This window comes from Nesoenas mayeri, assembly GCF_963082525.1.
Source record: "Nesoenas mayeri genome assembly, chromosome: 25".
Classification (NCBI taxonomy): Eukaryota; Metazoa; Chordata; class Aves; order Columbiformes; family Columbidae; genus Nesoenas; species Nesoenas mayeri.
This window is the reverse complement of record NC_137549.1, coordinates 5410738-5434803: the sequence shown is the minus strand read 5'-3', so window position 1 is coordinate 5434803 and position 24066 is coordinate 5410738. Positions and strand designations below refer to the sequence as shown.

Here is a 24066-nt window from a genome sequence, read left to right as displayed (position 1 = left end):
AAGAGGCGGCTTGCATTAGAGCACGTGAAAATATACAAAGCCCCGTAATGAAAAAAGTTTGGCTCTTCCCCAAAAGGCAAGAAGAACGTATGTGTTTGCCTCACATGCAAATAAACGCAATTACAAACCCCTTGATTAGGATCTCGCTGGGAGGGCTGTGGTGTCTGTCGGAGGACACGAGCCCGACTGCGAGTTTTGGGAACCAAGCAGGCTGAGGAACAGGCCCAGCACACCCTGTGTGAGGGACCTTCCATCGCTGCCATCATCACCCTCCAAATACACCTTCATCCCTCCTGGGGAGCAAGCCAGGCTCTGCCAGGCTGGGGGAAAAGCCAGGCTTAACTCCTCGCCTGCCGCAGGGAGTTTTGCTGCTGGTGAGGGTTGACATCTCGGCCGGCACTTGGGGACCTGCGGCCACTCAGGCCTGGCGCTGAGTCAGGCTTTGCTCAGTCAGGCTTTGCTCAGTCAGGCTTTGCTCAGTCAGGCTTTGCTCCCGTGACATCATGGGCTCCACATGACCCTTCCCAGGATGCCACGGCCAGACAAAGCACTTTCCAGAAAGCAGCCCGAGCCGGCAGGAAACCCTGCGCCCCAGCATCCCCCTGTGACACCCCCCCAGTGACACCCCCCCATGACATCGCCCCAGTGACACCGGACACCAAGTGGGTGACACAGTGTGGGGGGTGGGAGGGGGACAGGGAGAGAAATAACCCCCCGCTTCGAATTTTCCAATTAATTCATTCATTTATTTTTAACACTCTTCCCACCCCAGATTCTTTCCTTTCTCCTTTTAAAACTGATTTCAAGAGTGAGGCCAAGACACAAGAGTTCAACAAAGTCTTTCCATTTTTTTTTTCTTTTAAACAGCAAGAGATTAACATAATTACGCAACATAATTAACCTCTGCTCACCCCCCCGTTCACGTCACATCAGCACAACGTGAAATTGCCATTTTGACACTATAAGCCCCGTGCAAGCGACCGCAACTTTCTCCACACTGTGTTGGATGAAATATATATATATAAAAATATATATATAAATATATATATATATATAAAATATATATAAAATATATATAAATAGATATATATTTAAAGGAGGGAATATTAAAATCCTACTTGATACAAAGTGCCTCCCCACGGCTGACCTGTGTTTAGCTCCAACTCCTGGTGGCGGCACGAAGGCGTTTTATAGGCTGTAGATGGTAATTCTGGGATGTCTGCAGCTGTTAATCCTGGTATTTCTGATGCCCGTACACAGCGCAGGGCCCGGCCTGGCACAAGCGGCTCTTCCCATACCCCCCAGCACAACTTTTCCCCGCAAAAGCACCTCGGTTTAAGCATCTCTGCTGGCAACACGGCAGCACCACAACCCTGAACCCGCCAACAACCAGCCTGACTGGGGACTGCAAATGTTATCCCCATTAACTCGGTGTAAACGCAACCCAGGGCTAAAGCAAAGGGCTGAGCTATCGCCCGGCTTACGTCTCGCCATTAAGCAGTGACTTTGTTGAAGCGAGACTGCTTAGTCAGTAGGAAACCTCCTTAAAGCCTGATCTGGGTTTATTTTCAGCGTCGTCCCCTCTCCAGCCTCGCGGAGGTGAGAAGCCACAGCAGCACCGCACGCTCCGAAATGTGAGAACGTTCCCGCAACGTTGTGTGTTTTCTCCTCGGTTTGGATGGGGATGGGGAACGGCAGCACCTCGAGCTGCACCGGGGTACTCCAAACATCCTCTTCCAGATGAATCTCATCTACCTGGGGTAACACCTCAATGGAAATGATCCAGATCTCATTATTGGCACTGAGTTTGATTGAGAAAAATCAGCGCGGTCAAAATCCTAACATAAAAAAGCAGGTTATGCGCAGCGAGCGCTGCCCCACTCGGAGCGTCTCCAGGGGCAAACCCTTCGCACACAAACTCCTTACAAAGGTCAGACGGAACAGATTAACGGCCTTGATGAAAACGCACGATGTACCTTCCCAACAAAAGCTTCTCCTGTTACAAACTCCCGGGGACATCACATCTTGCACCCTGTCGTTTCTCCTCCCAACGTCCCCACCGCCCCCTTATCAGCCACCAAAGCCGAATTTCGCTTGGAAATGGCCTCGTTTTCCCGGCTCGCAGAGTCAAAAAGCAACAGCTCCTATGTGACTTTGAGGAACGGCACCGCTGCCGCTGTGCATTCAAATTCAGCCCAAGGTTTTGTTAAAAACTCACAGCATTTTGTCCCAAAGCGGCGAGCGGGGCCGGCGATTGCTGGAGAGGGCAAGAACCGAAGCAGCGCCTTGCGAAGAGCTGCGGGACTGCAAGGACCTTGGGATGAGATTGCACTGAAGAGCTTTTTACAGCTAAACCTGCAAATTGCAAGCGCAGGCTCAAGGTTTATAAGCCCTGTAAGAGAGATCTGGCCGCGCCGTTCCTCTACCACAGTGATTAAATCATGTTTATTGTAGACGAGCCCTAAACCAAGCTCCCTAAAATTGTTTCAGCCCTCTCGAGTTGTACCAGAAAACAACGTGTTAACGCAGCTACAGATGCACGAAAATTTAATGTAGCGCTGAGAGGAGGAGAAAAAGCGATAAAATAAAATGTGGTGATTTGCTTAATCTCAGTACCAAGGCAGGCAGGCCAGGCATCCCAGACCAGCACCAGTATCAAACAGCACCTCCCCACAACCAGCACCTTAAGTCTGCTGGGTTTATTGAGATCGCGTCTGCACCAATTGATTCCACCAGGTGAGAATAAATCAGTGGGATGTTCATGAACAAGGATAACGTGTCACTTCTGCTCCCGAAAACACCGCTTCTGCTTCTCCACCCTTCACAGCGACCGACTGATGGCAAACAGCTTCAGTTTAACTCAACTACACCTTCTATTTGAGAGAAGGGAGATAAAGCGAGGATTACACAGTCAGTTTTAAGTTTTATGGGAGGTTCTGCTGTTTATTCCCGCAACCGCACAGCTCGGGGCAGAGAGCCCAGCACCTAAGAGCAAACCCCAGGTGTAAGTGCTATCGCTGTCACAGATTAACTACTGCGATCGATTCAAAAGGCAGTTTATAAGCCATATAAAACGCAGTGGAGTGCTCGGACCGCAGGCCATCGCCATGGCCAGCAGCAAGTCTCGGCACCAATTCCTCCACAGGAAAAACCCAAAACCTCCCGATTTCACAATGATTCTGCAGCCCAGTGAACGCTGCGCTGCCGCCCGCGCATGTTCTGGGGGGAGAAGGACCAAAAGGGCTCTTTTGCCACCTTCCAAACCCTTCGAACCCCCAAAGAGCGGAGCAGCAAGACCGAGACCAACCTGGTGTGAGTCGGCCGGTGCGTTTTCCATCGGGTTTGATGCACAAGCACACAGTGAACTCCAATACAACCCTCAGATAATTCCCTCATGCTGGTTAGTGAGATGTCCTGGGAAAAGTCATTGAAATGTACAGTTAAGTGTGCCTGTATAGGACTGCGTGCATATGCATTCACATGTGCACGAGTATAAATGTGCACACACAGAGTTCCCGACCTTAGCGCATCGATATTTAGAAAAATAAACTTTAGAAAGCACAAGTATGAACTAGATTTAATTCTTTTTAAAGAATAAATTAATGCAAGAGCAGAAGACAAGAACGCCGGGTGAAAAAAAATCATCCTGCACCCAAATTCAACCGGGCAACCAAAAATCCATCCTTTCCCTGATGGAGGCAACTAAAAGCCCCCAAGCTGCCAGAGCTGGGGCGATCGCTTCTGCCACTTCTGCCACTATTTCCATAACCAGGAGTGCTAAGGAAGCAGCAGAACGTGCAGGTGCTGAAGCCCCAAGTTCAGCAGGAGGGAGCGGGGGGGTCCCAGCACCCCGGCCCACCAAGGGTTAACTCCTGCCATTTTGGTGCCATTCACCGAAATGTCCATTAAGGGTGTTACATAACAAAATGGCAGCTCTTAACCCTTCGCTGGCCGGGCTGCTCAGCTGCATCTGCTCAGCTGCACGGCCCTTCTGCACCCTCATTGCTGCTCCCCCATTCTTCCAGCATCCAGGGAGGAATAAATGAGCTCGTTAAGTAGTTGCAATTAAAAGGAGAAGGAGCCCACAGAAGTTTGCTCTGTGCCACGGGTGGCTGGAGGCGGCAGAGGGAAGTTCTCCACTGGCCACCAGCAGAAAAAGCATCATTGCAGGGATGTGGGCCTGAGGAAATGCTGAAGGAAAACAGCTGAGATGTGGGGTACGGGAACCCTGCTTTGTCCTGACAACAAACAGCTGAGATGTGGGGTACGGGAACCCTGCTTTGTCCTGACAACAAACAGCTGAGATGTGGGGTACGGGAACCCTGCTTTGTCCTGACAACAAACAGCTGAGATGTGGGGTACGGGAACCCCGCTTTGTCCTGACAACAAACAGCTGAGATGTGGGGTACGGGAACCCTGCTTTGTCCTGACAACAAACAGCTGAGATGTGGGGTACGGGAACCCTGCTTTGTCCTGACAACAAACAGCTGAGATGTGGGGTACGGGAACCCTGCTTTGTCCTGACAACAGCCCCACGGGTGCTCTGGGTGCCCAGCACCAAGGGGAGCACCTGCAGCAGCTTCTTTTGCATCTCCAGCCTTGCAAAAACTGGTTTTATCTCCATCCAAGCACCCAGCCCGTGCCCACGGTACAGCCATTGCAGCACAGCAGGAAGCAATTCAGCCTGGGTTTGACTAAATATCTACTAAACCCAAGAGATACAAGTTTGTAGGAAGGCGCTGGAGTGGGGCTGGGAGCACCACAAACGTCAAGTTCTGGGTTTGGGCAGAAACAGGACTTTAGGAGCTGAAGTCTCGCTGCACTAGGAGCCAACCTGCTTCCCATGCTATTTGTGTCAATTCATCTTAAAAATCACTATTAGGGCTGAGTTGGGCTCCATTTATTAGTCTGGAGTCCAACCTCTATGTAACAAGGAGAGCAGCATCCACAGTTCTTAACAGACAGCTCCAGATTATATTAAACACGTCGCTGTGGCAATGGAATGTAGCTGCTGCCTGTAAAAATCCATCTAGCAACTTGCTAAATATCTGTAAGAACTTCAGAGAGGCGTTCGCTATGGGGGCAATCTTAGAAAAAATCGTAATCAATTTTAAAAGTGCATAATAATAATAATAATAATAATAACAGGTTTTTCCTCCTTAACGCCTTTTACTAGTGTCGCTATTCTTTAGAGAGTGTTTCATGTTAAAAGGAAAAGGCTCAGTTCACAACGACGCGGATTCTGCAGGGGCTGCATTCTCCAGGCACATCGATCCTCACGGGTATCAACTCAGCCTTAAAACCTGTGTCTATTTTGACTCAAAAACAAAAACCTTCCACTTAACTATTTATTTGATGGGAACAGATTTAAATATGAAGTAATGGCACCATTTTTTCCCAGCCACCTCCCCATTTAACCTGTGCTGCTTATTAGAAGGAGGATCATTTACTTTAATGCAAGAACAGCAAAACTGGCATCTTTAAACACTCGCTCACAACAACAATCAGATTTTCCGGCACCATGTGATGTGCACATTATAACACAGGTTTTCTCCTGCATGTTCTGTGCACGCAGCTCGTCACTCGTCGCCAAGACGTGCTGTGCTCTGGATTCACGTGCACACCAATGTAAAGTACTGAATGCATCCACAGTACAATATAGAGGGAACTGGTGTGACAAGAAAGATCTAAACAACCAACCAATATCCTAATTCTGTAAAAGAGAACTTTACATTCATTCTAAGGTCCACTGCTTTGGGTTTAAGGAGTTGTTTCTACACTTACAGCCACCACAGCAGGGACTTGCTTGACCTGAATTCTCCCCCAAGTTTTATAGATCTATTTTTGTCTAGAAACTCCTGGGCAGGAAGTCTGGTAATGGCTGTGTCTGGGCTTTGTATTACCCAAAAATCACGGAGATCCTCGGTGCAGAGGAGCAGCGAAACACTGGTTTCCATTACGGTTCAACATGCAGCATTTGGATATGTTGAACTGGCAAAATCAGATCGTATTGATACACTCTGCTCCACAACGCACAGAGCAGTGATTTTTGGGTGTTCAGTGAGTTATCACTACAAAACAAGAGAGCAAATTAAGGAATGTTCCTGACTACGGTCAGGATGTCTGCGAAACCTCTGACAGGCGGCATTAACAAAGGTGGTTCTGTAACTTCATTTACCCTTTCGGTCTCGCGAAAGACAGCACCACTTCACATGATTTGGGACCTTATGTAATAAATAGCCAAATAAAATCAGCGATGCTCCTGGCCTGCACAGTGTTAGTGCTGAAGCTCACTCTGAATCAAATGAGCACATCCATAAGCAGAGACATCGATGCCTACACCAGGAAAACTGAGACTGGAAGAAATGTAAAGACTAGAAATGCTTCAAATTGATCACCAGAACCTTGGCAATACGGGTTTTGGAGGAAAAAAAGATAAACCCTTGAATTGCTATTTATGAAATGCTTCATTTGACAGTACAGCGGGAGAGGGGAGCGGCATTGCACGCAGCACAGCGGAGCGAGGGAGCACGAGCATGGCCAGAGCTACGAGTATCTGCAGGAACCTCCCTCCCATTCACCGGTTTGGTTCGGGGGGTTTGCACAAATGATCAAAATATACAGAAAGTCTCAAGGGAGGAATTTCCGTGCGCTTGCTTTTGCTTCTCTCATTCGAGACCAACAATATTGTGCAGCTGTTGTGAGCGCCCGGTTAAAAAGGAAGCGAAACTCCTCTGTCCCTCAGTAAACAAGGGAGATTTACCTACTTTGGAGTGTGGATTAAGCGCCAAGTGAAAGGTGACTGTTGGTTAAGGCCCAGGAGCTGGATTCGGATCTGAGTTTAACCTCGGAGCTCCTCTACAGCTCTTCCTTGTCCTCCTGGACCAGGCAACAATTCCACCCTCCCAGCCCACCTTCCCATTTTCAGCAGCGAGCGGGGGGAAGAGGGGGTGTCTGTGCTGTTTTAGAGGCTCATTCTCCATTTCATTGACAACTCCTACCTGTCAGCGACGTTCATGGGTTCCAGGTGGGACCCCGACCCGGCCAAGCAGCTGAAAGCGGCAGCAGCGAGAATCCTGGGGGCAGAGAGATGCTGGTTACACACCCAGAACACACACAAAACCATTTTAAAGTTAATGCTTTGCTTACTCTGTAGCTCTTTAGTCTGTTAAATCAAGTTTAGGAGGAAACCAACTGCTCCTGGTTTGACCCACACACCCACTGGGACCAATATACCCATTTCTAACTGATGGTTTCTCCTCGAGGAGGAAGAGACTGACAAGACCTGTGTTCATCCTAAGGGCTGGTACTGCAGGATCACTCCGAGTAGCTCAGAGCAGTCCCCACACCACCTCCCCATCGACTTCTTGGACAAAAACAGCCCAAGCGTGCACACAGAAAACCTCCTAACAGAGAGAAACTCGCTCGCTCTTTCCCAAATTGTCTGGGACACTCCAGACCATGTCACCGCTCCCGCAGAAGCTCCTTGAAGTTGCACATGAAGCAGAGAAAAGAAGGGGAAGCAACTTCTTCGAGTGAGTTTTTGTCCTGTGGGAGAGCACGTAAAGATAATTCTGAAAGAACACGCTCGTGTGTTCATCAGCTTCTTGCTTCAGAAAACGTTTTGCTGGCCAACACTTTACAGAAGTCCTTCCACGAGGCTGTACGTACAACGCATGACAAATCCTTCCACGAGCCCGTACATACAGCGCACGACAAATCCTTCCACGAGCCCGTACGTACAGTGTACGACAAATCCTTCCACGAGCCTGTACATACAGCGCACGACATCCAAACCTTCCCAGCCCGTGAAAGCACCAAGGGAAGAAACCCACGGCCGCTCACCCAGAGCAGCCATCTGGTTTGCCGTGGTGCTGGACGGGCCGTTGCGAGCTGGCCGAACGCCCCCACGGCAGCTGCTCTTCCCCAAACAAAGCCCGGGCTGGGTCGACAGGCGCAATTTGGGCAGCGGGGCCGCGGCCGCTGACCCCACGCGGGGTTGGAGCTGCAGCTCCGTAATTGCTGCAGAGCGGCTGCCAAGACGACTCCTTGGAAGCTCGGCCTCTCATTTCTGCGAAGCCACCGAGAACTGAGTCATTTCCCTCCTCCAAAAGTTGCAGTTATTTCTGGTTTGCTGCCCAAAAGGCAGGACCAGAGCTTGCCCAGTCCCGTCCCTCAAATCAAACCGTCCCCCCGACCAAACTCCGGCGAGCTCACAGGTCACCTTGTCCCAAAAGCCGGGAGACTGAGCCCAGCACATCTCTTATTTTACCATTTTAAGCACGCAAAAAGTTTCCAATAGGTTAAACAACCTGCTACAAAAGTGTAGATATAGAAACTTAATGAATGGATACACAACTATATTCTGGTCCCTGATTAGTTATCTAGAGGGCAGGTCTGGCTAATTATAGCTCATCCTATTAGTCCAATGCTTTTCTAATTAGAAGCTCATTGAAAACCATTGCGATAGTTACTCCAGGGCCTTCAACAGAGCTATAAAACCTGATGGATACAGCAGCGCTTCCCCGCTGCTCCTCGTGCATCGGGCTGGGAGACGAACAAACATTCCTTCATCGCACAAGTCAACAGAAAACAACATACACACCGCGTACCGGGCCGTGACAAGCGCTACCGGGGGACACCGGGAGGCACAACAGTATCGCAGCGAGCGGGAAGCCACGAGTTGTAATGCTGGGGGGAAAGAGAATTAAAATGATATTATAAAAGGAATTATTCTGCCTGGTCGAGATAATTGCAAAGGTCGCAGTGGGAGAGGAGGATCCTCCGGCACCGGCTCTATGCTGGGGAGCCGGCGCTCTGCGAAAGTCCTCCCGACACAGGGGAAAACGGTCCCGTAAACGGGCTCGGCGGCACCTTGGCGTCAGCGTCTCCCGCGTTCTGGAGGAGCTCGGCTACCGAATCGTGTTTCCGAGGCTCCGGCCAGCCTCCATTTTTAACGAACCGTAGCATTAAACTCCCATAGTGCCCGTGTCATGGGACTAAAATAGTTTTCATCTTGCGAGGACACCAGAAGAGCGGTTTAACCGCTTCAGCGCCGCAGGATGTGCCGACCCGCGCTCGGCACGTGGACGTCCCCACCGAAACCCGCGGTCCCGCTCTGGATCGGCTCCATCCGCGGCTCAGTCTCCTCCCGCATCTCTGAGGTGAGAAGTCAGCACCCGCAGCACATGCTGCTAAGGAGAAAAGGCTAAAACGCCTATAAAAATATTGTGAAGGATCGATTTGGAAAGCGTGTGCTCAGGGAACCTCGCAGGAAGCGGGCGATTAAACGGTTAATGCTTGGAAATGAAGCTCTGCCCGAGCAGCAGCTCTAAGAGCAACAGCTCTAAGTTTTGACAGCGTTTCCAGCGGAAAAAGTCACTGCAGAGGAAGCGATCGCAGGGCTGGATGGGGACCCGCGGGTCCATGTGCTCGGTGTGGGGACACCGGGGACATTGGGGACACCTGTTCGGCAGCAGCTCCTCCACCATCCGAGAAAACGACATCTCTAGTGTCCCACGGCTCCGCTGTTCTTGTTTAAAAAGAATTGCGGCTCTCACTCCGATACAGCAACTTTTAAAGACTGTAACATGTGAAACGTCCAACAACTTAAACCCAAACCCAAGCAGCATCTCCTGCCAACTCGCCAGAGCAGAAATGGGTCTGTTTGCTCAGAGCCCACTTGGTCACTTGGGGAGGGTTTTTCTCTATGTAACAATGACAGCTGTAGATCAGAATTTTTAGCAACATGACTGAATCCCACCAACACTATCTAGAAAAATGATGATCCAGTAAAATCCAAGGGAGATTTCACCCATGAAACAGGGTTTTAGAAACATTTTCAGTGTAAGACAAGCTATGGATTCTAAGCAGATTAAAGCGCGGTAACTATGGCACAGGTAGCAGAGCTGAGCGTGACCGCTGTACAAACCTCCTCCAGCAGCCCAGATAAGAAAACTGCTGGATTTTTTGGATTTCAGCAGAAAAATGGAGTCGCATTTCAGTGCAAATATTGACAGACAAGGGGCTGGCTTCTGTCTCATGTGCTCAGGCTTTACTTCCATAAATATTTTTCAATACAAGCGCAAAGTCTTCAAAGACTTTGCTGGCCTAGAAGAACTCGCAAGTATCCAATCTGGGTTTTTTTAAGCATGGAAATAGCAGTTGAAAGCATTTTTGTACGCTTCAAAAATGCAGATTCCTCCCTGCCATGTGTTTCAAGAGAATTCAAGGAAGAGCCGTCAGATGGAAATAATGGTCACGGTGCACGTTGCGATCCAGCGTAGGCAACCGTCAGGGGTGGAACAGCCCCGCTCTGGCTTTGGTGAACGTGCCGATCCATCCTGTTCCTGCCGATCCATCCTGTTCCTGCCATTTGTTGGTGTTTCTCCAAATATTCAAGCGTTGCTTTGTACCTCCCGTGTGCCTAAAGCTGCAGGTGAAAGCTCAACACCCCGCTCTTCACTTTTAGCCTCTTTGCAGTGAAATGCCACCTTGTCGGGAGGAAAAAAGCTCCTTTCAGATGTTCATTAATACCCGTTTATTGTGCTCAAGTCAGATCGCAAATAAAACCGGTGACAAATTAAGAGTCTCCCCGGCTTGCTCCTGAATTCCTGCGCCAGAGATAACCCCCCCGACTCCCCTCGATACCATCAATACCATTTGTAATTACACCCTCCCGATCGATGCCGGCGTTCGCGGGGCTGTAGTAACCCTGTAGTGAAGCCGGTGAGTAGCCGGGATGGCGCAGGCAGCGAGGGCAGCGCTTGAGACGGCGGCACAAACCAGAGATGGAGAAAGCACCCGCTGTTCCCTACACGCGTCACCCAGCGCATCCTTTTGGAGAAGGCTTATTTCCCAGCGTTTGCGCCCTGGTGGGTACCAAGTGCTGGTAAACCACACAGAAGTGCTCACAGACCTTGGAGTAGAAACCCAGCTTTACTTCTTTACTCAAGCCCTGCCACTCACCCACACCAACACGCAGGGAAATGGGAAATGTCGGAGTAAATTCTCCTCAGAAAATCCTTTTGGGACAACACCGGTATAATCTAATCTCTTGCAATCAAAACTTACTGTTTTGAGATCAAAGTGCAAACGCGTTTTGACTTCTCTTGTTCTTAGTCTGGAATATCTCAGTGGTTAATTCCATTAGCGAGCTCCTTCCTCCCTCCCCGAACAAGCCCCACAATCTACCGAGATTACGCAGAATTCAGTCAAACGTGGATAACTGGAGGATGCAAAGATAAAGAGGTTCCAATAACGCAGTTCAGAACCAAATAATCAACTCCTAATGCAATCTGTGTCTTCAAAGTGGGGGCAGAAGGGCAGCAGGTACCCAGATCTCTGCAAAAAACCTCTTATTCCTCAAGAAGTCCTCAGGAAACCATCCCAAGACACTTCAGCTTCATAAAAGTCCAGAGCAATATGTTACAAAATGAGCAAGAGAAGCTGCTATTTCTAGATGAAGGGAACCCCAGAGCAAGGCATTGGGTAGAGCAGTTTTAGGTTGGTTTTCAGAGCTGTATCCCCTTGTGCAGAAGCACCTGAGCCATTTCATGTTCTCATTCAAAGGAACAAAGGGGCACGTTAAGGAATTAGGGAAATCCGTGAGTGAAACAGAGAGAAAGTCGTACTGTTGCCATTAATTTCACAATTAAAGTGTGAAACAGGAGTTAAGTCAGAGAAGGGATGAAACCACCGATTTACGAGGCTGCGCTGGAGTCAGGTCCGAACACTTTTATCCATCTGTTTCACACGTATCCAAGTTAATCTTTGTAATTACTATAAGTGAGACCTGACTCATTAAATCAAAGTATTTGCAAGAGGTTGACTTGCAGAACAACAAAAACCACCCGACGCGAACACCACGGGGCCCGTTTGGAGAAGAGGAACTATAGTATCTGCTGTAGAGCAAAAGGAGAGAACACCAGCAAGAGCTAAAACCAGCCTGAAGTGCTTTGGTTTGGGGGTTCTTTGCTTTATACATAGCAACTCTTCTTTTTCAGTTACTCTGTATTTATGGCCAATGATGTTGGTCCTCACCCAGGGCCAAGATCTACTGGGTTCATTGGTGAGCAAAAAGGGCTCAAATCACCGAAATATTTGTCATCCAGACCAGCAATTGGGAGCAACACGCCGCCCTGTCACCTTCCATCCGCACCGGGCCGTCCCAATCGACCGGATTTAATCAAGGTGCCATGTAATCACCCACCGGTGCCAGATCGGTGTGTAGACGCGTTTTTCAAGAGCTGGAGCTCCTCTGTGCCGTTTCCAGCTGTGGGATGTCGTTCTGCCGGAGGAAGGGGGTGTCTCTTCTATGCAAAGAAGCAGCGTTATGAAATGCACTTGCAGAACTGTTTGGCAGAATATTAAACAGGCCAAGAGGGGTGAATTTATCGCCCCTTTCACTGAGCGCTCAACAACCCCAAGGAAGAAGAATGGAAAGCTCTGGATCTTCCCTCCTTAGGCGAAAATGAGCGGCAATGTACAACTTAAAAGAAAAAAGTGGGTGGTAAATCATTATTTCCAGCTCTGGTGGAAAAATCTGTCGTATTTTCATGGATTCAGGTGTGTTTGTGCTCTGGAATCGCAGAGTTGAGGGATGCTCGGTGCGCACTCAGGCTTTGCTGTGCTCACCAAGTAGCTTTAACCGGGCAACCTGATATCAACTACAATACAATAACTTGATTGGTGCCTCCCTGGCTTCAGCATCAGCGATGGAAAACACATTAGCAACCTTTTTAATTATCCTTTTTTTTGGGGGAGCTCAAGTACCATCCTCCACTACCAACACGTCCTTAATCTCAGTTGTAGGAGTACGCTAATAACCCATAATCCGATAATTTTGGAGCAGCAATTTCGGCTTCCCCGACCATATTATTTACAAACCGACCCGAGGGGGTGTGTGCGGGGAATGACATTGTTCAGAAAGCCAAATAAGGGAACGAAATGGCAGCTTGGCAGGGACCCAGCGGCCACACCTATTGACGGGGAAGCCGAGAACAGTCACCATCATTAATTAATCCCGAAGCCCAGGCACACTAAACTCCATCTGGATGCAGAATGCAGCCCCTACCTGAAATCAGTATTAAAAAAAAGGACGGCTGTGGGGCTGGTGTTTCACCCCTGGCCCCGCAATAGGACAAGGAAATAAATGTTGTTGTTGCCATCCATGGGATCAATAAGAGATTTTAATTCTGAGCAAACCTGGAATGGTCCCTGGACCCAGAACGAGCAGAAAGTGAAGAGATAGTGAAGATGAGCAAGATGAAATGTGGTTATTTCAGTGGCTTTGTGTAAAACAACATCCAACTCCCACAGAAACACGAGGGCATTTTGGGTGGAAAACAACCAGTGTTACGCCAAGCGACATTTTGCAGAGGAGATCTTCTTATTGAGTTTGCGTATCTAAACGTCCTAAGGGATCAATAACATGAGCAATATTAAAATGAGGCTTATTTAATTACTCCTGTAGTCTTCATCATCATAATTCTCAGGCACCTCACAGAAATAAGTTACCTATCAGGTCTTAATCGAGAGGATTCATGCGCTTTTGTTCCCCAAGCTGCTTCAAAGTCCTGGCTGCTCGTTAAACCATCACCTTCAGGTTTAAAAGCAGGTTTTGGTGCAACAAAAGGAACGAACACGTCCCTCTCTGGATACGTTTGCTGAAGGGAGAAGAAAAAGTAGGAGATACTGAAATAGTTTCTACACAAACTAACAGAACCAAGGCGGCGGGTGAGGAGCTTGAGGTGCTCGGTTCTCCTGCCGGGCAGAGAAGGGCACGGGCACAACCACACTATTTATTTAAAATATCAAGCCAAAAAGAGTTTACGCTCTTCAGAACGCAAGAGTTCTAGAGCTTTTCCAGCCACAGAATACTTTACATAGGCGCCACACACCAGAGCACCCCCAAAGACCCTGTTGCTCACCACCTTGTGTTGCGTTACCAATGGATATTGCTGCTTTCTTGGCTTTCCCATAAGCGGTGTTTGAAAACTATAGTCTCTCCGCTCCCAAAATAATCAGGCACTTGTTTTCAAAGACTCCAACCTTAAAAACAACCACGCAAACCAGCAGAAAGCAAAGCTGGAAGCACCTCCTCAACAGCATCATTTCACCAAACCAGAACACTTTACATTGATATTGCGCCCGGGTCCCCACGGGTGGTTCGGCGTGTTTGGGGACACGCAAGTACCTAATTCCACCGGAGACGGGATTTTCCGAGATCCTATTAAATCTGAATGCCTGCGGTTTACCACCGCTAATTCTTGCAGGCATTTGGGAGCTCGTGATGGCGCGGCCGCTTCGAACACGCACCGGGCACCGCGAGCGGCGCCGCTCAAACCGGCGTCTGCGGGACATCCAACAACTCCCTTCTCCAACCCGTTTGAGTACCCGCGAGTCTTCACTGTTTGAGGCATCAAATCGAAAACAAGAAACACGTTACCCAGCAAGCGTTCTACCGAATTAAAGAAAATAAGAGAAAATAAAGGCTTTCTTGAACGGCAACTCCTATAGTCTTATAGGTAGTGAAATTGGGTATTTGTACCCCAAAGTAAACAAGACTGGTCATATCAAAACCTACGTCAAGACTACCTGAAAACTCAATCAGTGCTTCATTTTCTTTTCCCATTGAAAAGCTACATAATAAGCCTTTATTCCTTCAGCTCCAGCAACCTGGCACTTTAATGCCAAGACCCCACCATAAACTCCTGCTCATTCTGGATATTTAACAGAGATGGGAAAGAAGAAAGAAAAGGCTGCCTTGAGATCAGCTCCCTCTTACACACCCATCATTGCATCTCCATCAAATACGATGGAGAAAATACCACCACCCTTTTGAGGTGCCACTGGACACTCTTAGTTGTCGTTACTTTTGTCTGAACTTTGAGTAACATTTACTGTTAAAGAATTAGTAATTATAGCCACTTATACTCAGCTGAAGGTACTTTAGTGCGGGGAGAACGGTGTTTACCTCATGTAAGGGCTCATCCGCCTTATGTGAGAGCTCTTTTATGGGCTTTATTCTTCTTGTTCCCACCACTCTGGTTCCCATTCACGCCAGGGCAACAAAAAGCAGATATTGCTGTGGTGACTGGACACGTGGGGGACTCCTGGGCCACACTTTTAATGTAGTTTCACTCGTGTTTATACAGGAATAAGCCCAAATCAGGTGACGCATGAGACGCCAAAAGCAGCAGACGAAGCGCTCAGGGGCTCATCCCTTTCGTGCCGCAGCGGAGTTCACTACAGGGCACCGCAAATTAGCAGGGAAACCGCGTTCGGGCGATTAGTCACCTCGTAATTGCCAAAGGAATCGGGGACCAACTCCTGGCCTTTCCGGCAGCGCTGCAACTTCATGCCACATCATCTAGGACACCCCACTTGCTGAGGTCGCAGCCAAAGCACCTCACCTGGAGGGGCACCCGAAAATAGGCAGGAAAACTCCCTTTGCTCTTGCAAAATCCCAGTTGTCTTCTGCTTGTTGTTCTCTTTTGGAGGAAAAAATCAAAAGGAGAGGGAAGAGAGAAGGAAAAGCAAAGAAGTGGGAGAATGAAGAGGCTGAAATGCTTAACTCAGAGCGTAAAGAAAAAAGGGTAAAAAACAATACTTAATAAGAATGAATACAAACAGAATGGATGGAGATAAACTCGGAGGTGTGCGTGTTAAACAGCTCTTTGACACCTGAACCACGACACAGACCATTCAATATATTCTGCTTAACACCAGCAGCACCTGATAGAGCTGTAGAAAACTTCTAAATGGGATGTATGGAAAGAAACTGCAGAGGCTGAGAACTCACCCGACTTGTGCACATCACCTACACACACATCACGTCCTAATGAACAAACACCAGAGCCGGGGCGAACCCCCCATGTTGGGGTGCAGGGTCTGCACGTGACGCTCCTTCCCGTATTTGTGTGGCCTTCGGCGTCTGTGGCCGGTTGTTAAATTTTACTCTCCCAGACCTTTCCAATGTTTGCATTTCCTAACACAGCAAACTGGCCTTGCGGATTGCGAGGGAAACCCGACGGCTCTGTCTTCCCCCTCTCCTCAAGTCCTACCGGCAATTCTCATTGGAAAAATGAGATGACAGGAGGCTTAGATAATTTCAAAAGATAAAAGCTAAAGAAGGTGAAGGTTAAAATAAAAGGAACTGTTGTTATAATCCACGTTTTGCACGCTTCATTTGTAACACACGCTTATATCCACTTTGCACACAGGATGGCCAAGGCATGGAGAGCTTTAAGTCACTTACCCCAGGCAGGATAAAACTCCTCCTTTGGTGAAGAGAAGGAAACAGAAGTGAGAAGGGTCTACCACAGCACACAGGACATCAGCCCGATGGATTTTCAAGAAGCAATAACAGGGACAAACACTTGGGACCTGCCTATGACGCCGCACCGGACCCACCAGCCCCGTCCTGCGCTCCGGCTGCCACAGCAACACACTCAAACATTGTTTTCTGAAGAGCCAACACATCAAAAGTGCCCAAAACTTTCTTGCTAAACTTTGATTTTGTCCCGTGCAGCATAGATGGCCTAATCAGGTCTTTATTTTTCCTCCAAACGCCCTCTTTGCTCAAAGGGAGCCGTGCTTGTGAAGCCAGGCACAACGCTGCTTTCCAGCGCCAGCAAGAGCAGCATAGCGGACAGCGGGTTAAAAGCCCCAGCGCTAACAAAGAAGTGCTCTGTAATTAGGAGGTAGGGAAGCTCCACCGGAGGATTCCTCCCTGCCCCGGGGTGGCCACAGTCTCCCCAGGTGATGCCCAACAGGTCACACACACAAACGCCCGCAGGTGAACACCAGCGCTTTACTGGTGCCCACTGGAGAGTCCCGAGACCTGACACACCAAAGTCAAACACCAAAGAGCACAATTAAAGGCGAGGAAAGGTGGAAATGTTGGTAAGTGTTGGGGGAAGGAAGAGACAAAGTGCTGAGCAGCAAAAAGCCAACATAGGAAACTGCGTATTAATAAACCTGAACCTTTGTTCTGTCCCTGTCTTGTACCGCTTGCTTCGGGCAATTCGCTCTCCTTTTCCCCACCTGAAAATGGGCATGTGGTTCACCTGACAGTGGAGCTCGGTGATGTACACAGGGCGTCCCGACCGAGCGGTTGATAAGCAGATAGAAAATATCCCAAAGAAATTAATAACCTCTGAAATGGCAGGTGCTGCATGAGGAACAGAGCGGGACCCGCTAATTGAGCGAGGGTCAATGCCCGCTGCCCCAGGTAAAGGGATGGCACGGAAATGCAGACACGGGGAGGGGGAAGGAGCCTGGAAAAGTCTAAAATAAAGCTCCCCAGCAAGTCTTGACACCAATCAATCATAATATGAATGCATAAATAAGCACAATGTCTATATATAAAGTGCCAAACTCTGGCTTGTAAGTTTTAAGGGCGCAATCTAAAACAAGAAGCACGGGTCAGCCCGATGAAAAACTATCACGAATAGACTTTCAACGAAGAATACAACTGAGACTGAGGCTTTCTAGTCCATCAGTGGCATGTTCTTCCCTGAACATGCATCTTGTCTAATTCCAGAAGAGGAAAGAGCGCTCACAAACCCGTTTTCCCCCCAATCAACACAACACGCCAATGACACGGCACATACTGGCGCACAGGCTGTGCTGTGATACCTCCGCCACCAAGAGCATCGCACCAAGGCAAACATTACTTCCCCAAGTCTAAAAATAAGTCCACCATATTTTCAGATACCACAGTCTCCAGAAACATTTGAAGGGGAAAAAAACCCCCAAACCACACAGTTCTACGTTACTTAGACTATTATTGAAAAAGATACAGATTGGAAGTTGAGAAGTGCCTGGAATGGGGTTGTAATGTTGGTCATTCTAAGAGGAGGAATTAAAAACCTTCACATCACAGTTCGGTTTGCCTTTGGTATTTTGTATTTTAATTCAAAAGGGGAATGCACGCATTGCATGTTTTTTCCGAGCTTTTTTGCTATGACCTACGGTACCTACACCTGGGATAGAAGCCTGTACCTGCACAGGTACGGCTCTCACACACAAACTGCACAGGGCGTACAACTTTATACCTCAGAAGACACATAAAGAGGGAAAAAATGCATTGAGAAGTTTGCGGTTCAAAACACGCTCAATGAAAACACTCTAAACGCAGCCAGCAGAGCGTTTTCCACCCAGAAGTCTGACATCGAGTGCCCCGTCCAAGCAGAAAACCTGAGCTCCGCCAACCGCGGCGGCACCTTCTTGGTTCTGTCCTTCCAGCTTCTTGTGCCACACATCAGAACTTTTGGTTAGGGGGACTTTACAACAGAGGTACCACCGAAAATGTCAGATGGTCTCAAGTGTGGCCTCATCGCATCTGAATGGATTTTAGACGTAGGCTTAAAAATACTTCCAGCATTATCCAAAAGATGTCAGAAGCTGGCTTCCTTTAGTTCTACCCCAAGCCTCTTTCCCTCTTCTGCCCCTAAAAAGTAGCGTAGCAGAAGTGATGCGGTGAGAAAGTAAGGATGCTTATAGCCCATACGGATGTGTAGGGCTAACAAAGCGCACACCCAGAAATAGAAGTGTAAGACCATAAGACAGTAAGCCCAGAGTTCCTCCCACAATTACAGGTCCTTTACAGCAAAGGGATAATTCCAGTTCAACCCCGAGGCTGTGCACAGAGGTCCCTACGGGGGCCAAACGTTGCACCTACAGACACGTGCTGCTGTCTGGCCAAAAAAGCGATGAAATCCTTCAGCTCACCTTGCACAAGCCTCACAACACCACACAACACACCAGAGCTGTCCGAGTTGGAACACATGATTTTAAACAGCTCTACATACGACTACCGGCCTGTAATTACTACAAAAAAGTCGTAACACAGCTATATTAAGTTACAGTATTAGCATAGTGCCACTGCATCATCCACCAGCGGTGTTGCATCATCACCCACTGATGTAACCTCATGACTATGTAATGCTGGTAGGGATGGTTTAGCTACTCCTCTGCGTTTCCAGCTCTGAGGACAGAGCAATGTGTTCGGCTGCCTCTATCCCGCCCCGCTGCTGATACCGAGCGACCAGAGATACAACCCTCTCTGCTCCAGTGAAACTCAGCAAGGTGGTTGTCACCTCAAGCACAGAACGTGGTCCTTTTCACATTCACCCAGATCATGTTGACTGGTAATAAATTCACTCTTTTTCCAAGTTAGGAGAGCATCAACCTGTTGCTTATGCACAGACAGCACACGAAGGGGTGAGCTTTCACAGCCTCAGCGTCACATGCCAAGCTGCAGAACCCTCCCCATTTTCAAACCCAGACAGTCAGAGGGAGAAAAAACAAACTCAATAGTTCCCAGTCCCGAAACCAGCGTATTCTGTGATCCCATCTGAGATACCTCACCGCAGAGCCTCGCTGCCTCCAGGATATCACACCCCTTTTTTTGTCCAGAGCTTGACAATCCAGACGCACCAAAGGCTACGCCAGCGGTAATGGAGCGTGATGTACAGGAATACGCTGTCCCGTACACGTCACAATCTGTGGCTGTGAGGTGGCACTCGGGGGTGACGCCCCTCCACACCGAGCGCTGTCCCCACTTACAGTGCCCTGGGGGGGCTACCGGCCTCCCCACAGCCCAAATGCCAGCGGGCATCAGCGCGGTATCACCGCTACACCCCAGCAGGTTCCATCCCAAGATTTGGTGAGACCGACCGATCACGTGCGCAGCGACGCAACACCCAGGAGAGCCCCGCAGGGTTCTGACACAAAAAGCCTTCCACGTGCTACACATCCCGCTTCCTTTCTGACTTTCTTCTGCCATCTCCTGCCTCCGGTCCCCTGCCACCACCGACACGTCTCTTACGCTCCTGCTTCTTCCTACCCGTCTCCTTCTACTCGAGACGCCGGTCAATAGTTTGTCTGGAAGAAAGCCGGGTTTTGCTCCCTTCTCCTGCTGATGTATGGCAGCTTCCAGCCTACTGGCATGTCTCTTATTCCCCAAGGCCCCTCTTCGTTTCACTTCCTGTGTAACCGTCTCTACCAGCAGCTCCGCTACCTCTGCTTCCAGCTGCATTTGCAGGCAGGCAAGGGAGAAACGTGAAAGCCAAACACCTGCAAAAAAGAAGCTGGAAACGAGGTTTAGGGCCATGCCTGGAAATTAGTGTTGTATCCCTCAGCTTAGGAGCCTCTGTCCTGGGGAAAAGGGGTTTTACTGCACAAAGTACAAAAATGGAACAGCTTTAGGCAGCCAGAGGGAAAAAGACAAGTGGAAGTAAAGCCTAAGATATATAGCGAGTGTAAAATAAAGAAAGGAAGCAGATGCTCTAGAGAAGTAAGTAGGTGCATCCCAACTCCTGGGCTTCCCCAGGTTTGCCGTTCCACAGCAGTAAGCGATGCCAGGCAGCTTCCAGTCCCCGAGCCCCGGCGAGCACGGATTCCCGGACCCCTGGGAGCTCCAGCCGCCCGCTCACCGGGGCAGCGCCGCTTCCCAGGGACCATCCCGAGCGGGGCCGCATCCCGCCCGACCCCTCCCGCGGGCGCTCGGAACGTGCAGCAATGGAGACACAGGGGCTAGACCTTCACCCGCCGGCCCGGCCGATAACCCCGGTTACCGACACGGCAGCGGCTGCGTGGCAGGGGGGCGGCGGGGGGCGCAGCCCCGGTGCACCTTGAGCCGCAGGAAGGGCGGGCAGGCGGGGACTCTTATTGTGACACGGGCCGCAGCCTGGCCGCCAGCCGGGCCGGTGCCACGGCGGGGGCTGCCCGGGCCCGGGGGGGGGGGTGCCCGGGGCGGCCGCTCGCCCCCCGCCGCGGGGCCCCGCGGGGCCGGTCCTGCCGCCGTGCGCGGGGGGCAGCGGGGGCCGGGGGCGCTCCCAGCCCCGCGGCGGCCCGGGTGGCGGCGGCGGCGGCGGCGGAGGAAGAGGAAGCAGGCACGGCGGAAAGCCCGCAACAACTTTCCGAAACAAACGCCTCGCAGGCTGCCGTCCCAGCACCGAACAAAAGCCGGCGGCGAGCCCGGGCGCTCGGCCCCGGGGTTCGGGGGTCGCCCCGCGCCCGCCAAACTTTTCGTTTAGCGGCGAGGATGCACCCCGGGAGCCCCGCTGCCCCTCTCCTCCCCGCCGCAGGCAGCGGCACGAACTCCCTCCCTTGCAGGCGTTAATCAATCAGTCCGCCCGGCAGCCGGACAGCAGGACTTTGCACTTTTCCCCGGCTCCCGGGGGCTGCCCGCGGCCCCCGCACGGCCGGGCTCTCCCGGAACTTCCCCGGGAGCGCACACACGCATCCCCGGCTGCTGCCGCTCACAAATAACTCTTACCGCCGCCTCTCCCTCCCTCCCCCAAGACAATAAACCCAACGAGAACTTTTAATCTAGGAACTCACACAGCCGCGGCGCCTCCCCGCCGGTGCCGCTTCGGGGGCTCCTAGCGCCTCGCCGCCCCCTTTTTTCCCCCCGCCGCCAGGGATCCCCCCGGCTATTCCTCTCCGCCGCGGTTCCCCCTTGCCAAATAATGCGCTTCTCACACATGGAGTCGCGGCGTCACTCGGCGGAGCATGCGCGGCGGCGTTCCCCGAAACACAGGGCGGCCCCTGTGTGGTGCGGCGGGGACAGCGGGGACGGCGGCGGCCGCACCGCCCCGCGCCGCTTCCGGGCAATGGTGGGAGCAGGTCTGTGACCCGGGGCGCCATTGGCCGGAGGGGGGTCGCGGCACGTGGCAGGCGGCGCGGGGATTGGCTGCGGCGCGGGGCTGGGGGCGCCGCCGCGGGTCCCGCCGCGCCGCCCGGGGGCCACGTGGAAGCGGCGGCGGCGGGAGCGGGGGCGGCCCCGGCGCGGCCTCCGCGCCCCGGGTATTGTTCCCGGAGGGGGCTGCGGTGCGGGCAGGGCCGGCGGCGGGAGCGCCGGGGACACGGATTGTTCGCGGGGGCCGATTGTGTTTTTCCTTCCTGCTGAAGGAAAAAAGGGGGAGCGGCGGCGCTGCCCCGGCGGCCGCCCTGGCACCGAGCTCGGGGCAGATGGCGTGTTCCGGGCGGTGCTACCGGTGCTCGGAGGCCTCGCTACCGGCGGGGAGGGACGGGCTCAGCTCGTCTCCGTAATCAGTCTTAAGATCAAAGTCCGAGAGAGACGATCTGAGCTCCGCAGGCTCAGGAGAGAAACTAGAAACACTCGACACTAGAAATCGCGATTTTCTTCCACCCGTGAGCCGGTCCCACGGCTGCCGACAGCACACGGTGGGTCAGCAAGGAGCAGAAAGCAGCCTCAGCTGTTCCAGCCCCGATCATTGCGAGCCCAGAAACCAAACCACCCATCTACATCCTTCCAACATCATGCACAGAAACACTAAAGAGAATGCTTGCTTTCCTTCTGCTTCCATCAGCTTGCTTAAAACATTGAAGCAAGCGATTATCTGGTAAATATTTCCGACTAAGTGTGGTTTAAGACCAGCTACTGATTACTAATTTTTCTTTTTTAATAAAGACTGCCTTCTCTTTGGGGCCAAAGCTGAGATTTTAGCGACAAGGGGACAGTACAGGTGTTGCATTGAGAGGGACTGTTAATAATTCAGTCACCTGGACAGTCCATCACTGTCGTAATTGCTTAATAGAGACACAAGCTGATGTTATTTCGATGACAATCAAATGTGGCGAGTTAGTGGCTCTATCAGCAAGAAAACACCGATACCACAGGCTTGGGTATTCCTAGAAATAGGTATGTACGGTGAAGTAACTTGTTTGAAACATGTTTAAAGTGAAGTGAAACTGGTCCTAAGCTGCTTTCAGAAGGAAAATTCTATGAAACTGCAACCAAACAAGGAAAAAAAGGCAACTGAATTCATCTACCTGTATCTGTCAGACTTTGAAAGAGTTGGGATCTGAGGAGGAATTCTGGAGGGATGTTAAACTTGGCTTCAGAAAAAAATAAAGCTGACGCTACTTAGGTCCAAACAAAGCAAACCAGGCATCTGAAACGGTAATTAATAAATGGTATCTTATCCTTGTTTTCAATCTATAAACATCTTTGCCAGGTAGAGAGTATTTGCCAGTAGGAGAGTATGGCTATAACATTATTAAAGCAGTCTCCTCTCTCATTTAAAACAGCACCTAAAATCTTCACAGCCAAGTGAACCTGAATATCCTCCTTTTTGGGACTTTGTACCCTCTAACTAAATACTTGGGTGCTATGCATCACCTTTATTAAAAAAGGCAGCATTATTAACATTATTGGATTTTCATCTAAATCAAAGACTACATTTAAATGAAAATCCAATAGTTCAAAATTAGAGAAGCTATTTCTGTGAAGCGAACAGCTGGACTCGTGCAAACCCATCCCGCGTTACGCATCAGACGACGCAGGGCCGAGCGACACCGGTGTTCCCCCGTTTCTCCCCCGGATTAAAGGAGCAGAGCCCGGGAAGTGGCGCAGGAAAGCAGAGTTGGGCGGGCGGTGTCACTGTGTCCCGGGTGTGTCACCGAGGTGACCCGGCTCTGGGGAGGCAGCAGCTGCATGGCGCTAATGACGCTCGAGCGGCTCCGCAGGGACGGGTCCCCGCGCGGCCCTTCCAGACTTCTGCGTTTTTATAAAGGTGTACAACAAAAATCTAACCCAGCAAACTGCCTCCAACAGTTACTTGCGTGTGATTTTCATCTAAAAATGTGGTGATACCCCAGAAAACCGCACAAATATTCGTTCTGACAACCAAAACCGATTCTACTTTAAAGCCGGACATCTCACCGCAGAAGCAAAATTTTGCTGGAACCATAAAGTGCAACTATTAAAATTTTCTTCCGAAGGTATTTCCCACATTCCAAATGCAAAGTCTACAGATAATATGGATCAAATACTTCATCCTTCCTGGATATTTTAATACTACGCTGTCTAGACTATTCATACCACCCAAGATAGCGCACACGGGGAAGCTCATTTTACTGCAACAACAGCAGAATTTGGTATTGGGATGTCAGAGAAAAACGCCAAACAATTCAGGCAAAATTCACAAGTGTCCCTAAAGGAAGAAGGAAAAGTGAGGTTACGCCTTTCCTCAATGCCCATCAGAATGTAGGTCAAACAAGAAGTGAAGCTCAAGCCAGATCTGTTGC

General features: G+C 50.3%; 1 protein-coding gene across 3 annotated transcripts in view; it reads right to left on the bottom strand.

Moving 5' to 3' along the window:
- GATAD2A (GATA zinc finger domain containing 2A) overlaps positions 1–21589 on the bottom strand; it is a 40543-nt gene extending 18954 nt beyond the window's left edge. For 2 of the 3 annotated variants that reach the window (XR_013923318.1, XM_080359464.1), the window contains exons 1-3: positions 21355–21589; positions 7002–7076; positions 3308–3414 (exon numbers count right to left, since the gene is read on the bottom strand). Coding sequence is in view for 1 of the 3 variants with exons in the window: in XM_080359464.1 (XP_080215590.1) it covers positions 3308–3337 (30 nt within the window). In the remaining 2 variants the exon portion in view is untranslated. The remainder of the gene's footprint in view (positions 1–3307; positions 3415–7001; positions 7077–21354) is intronic. The other variant, XM_080359465.1, reaches the window with a different exon arrangement.
- Between the last annotated feature and the right edge of the window lie 2477 nt (positions 21590–24066).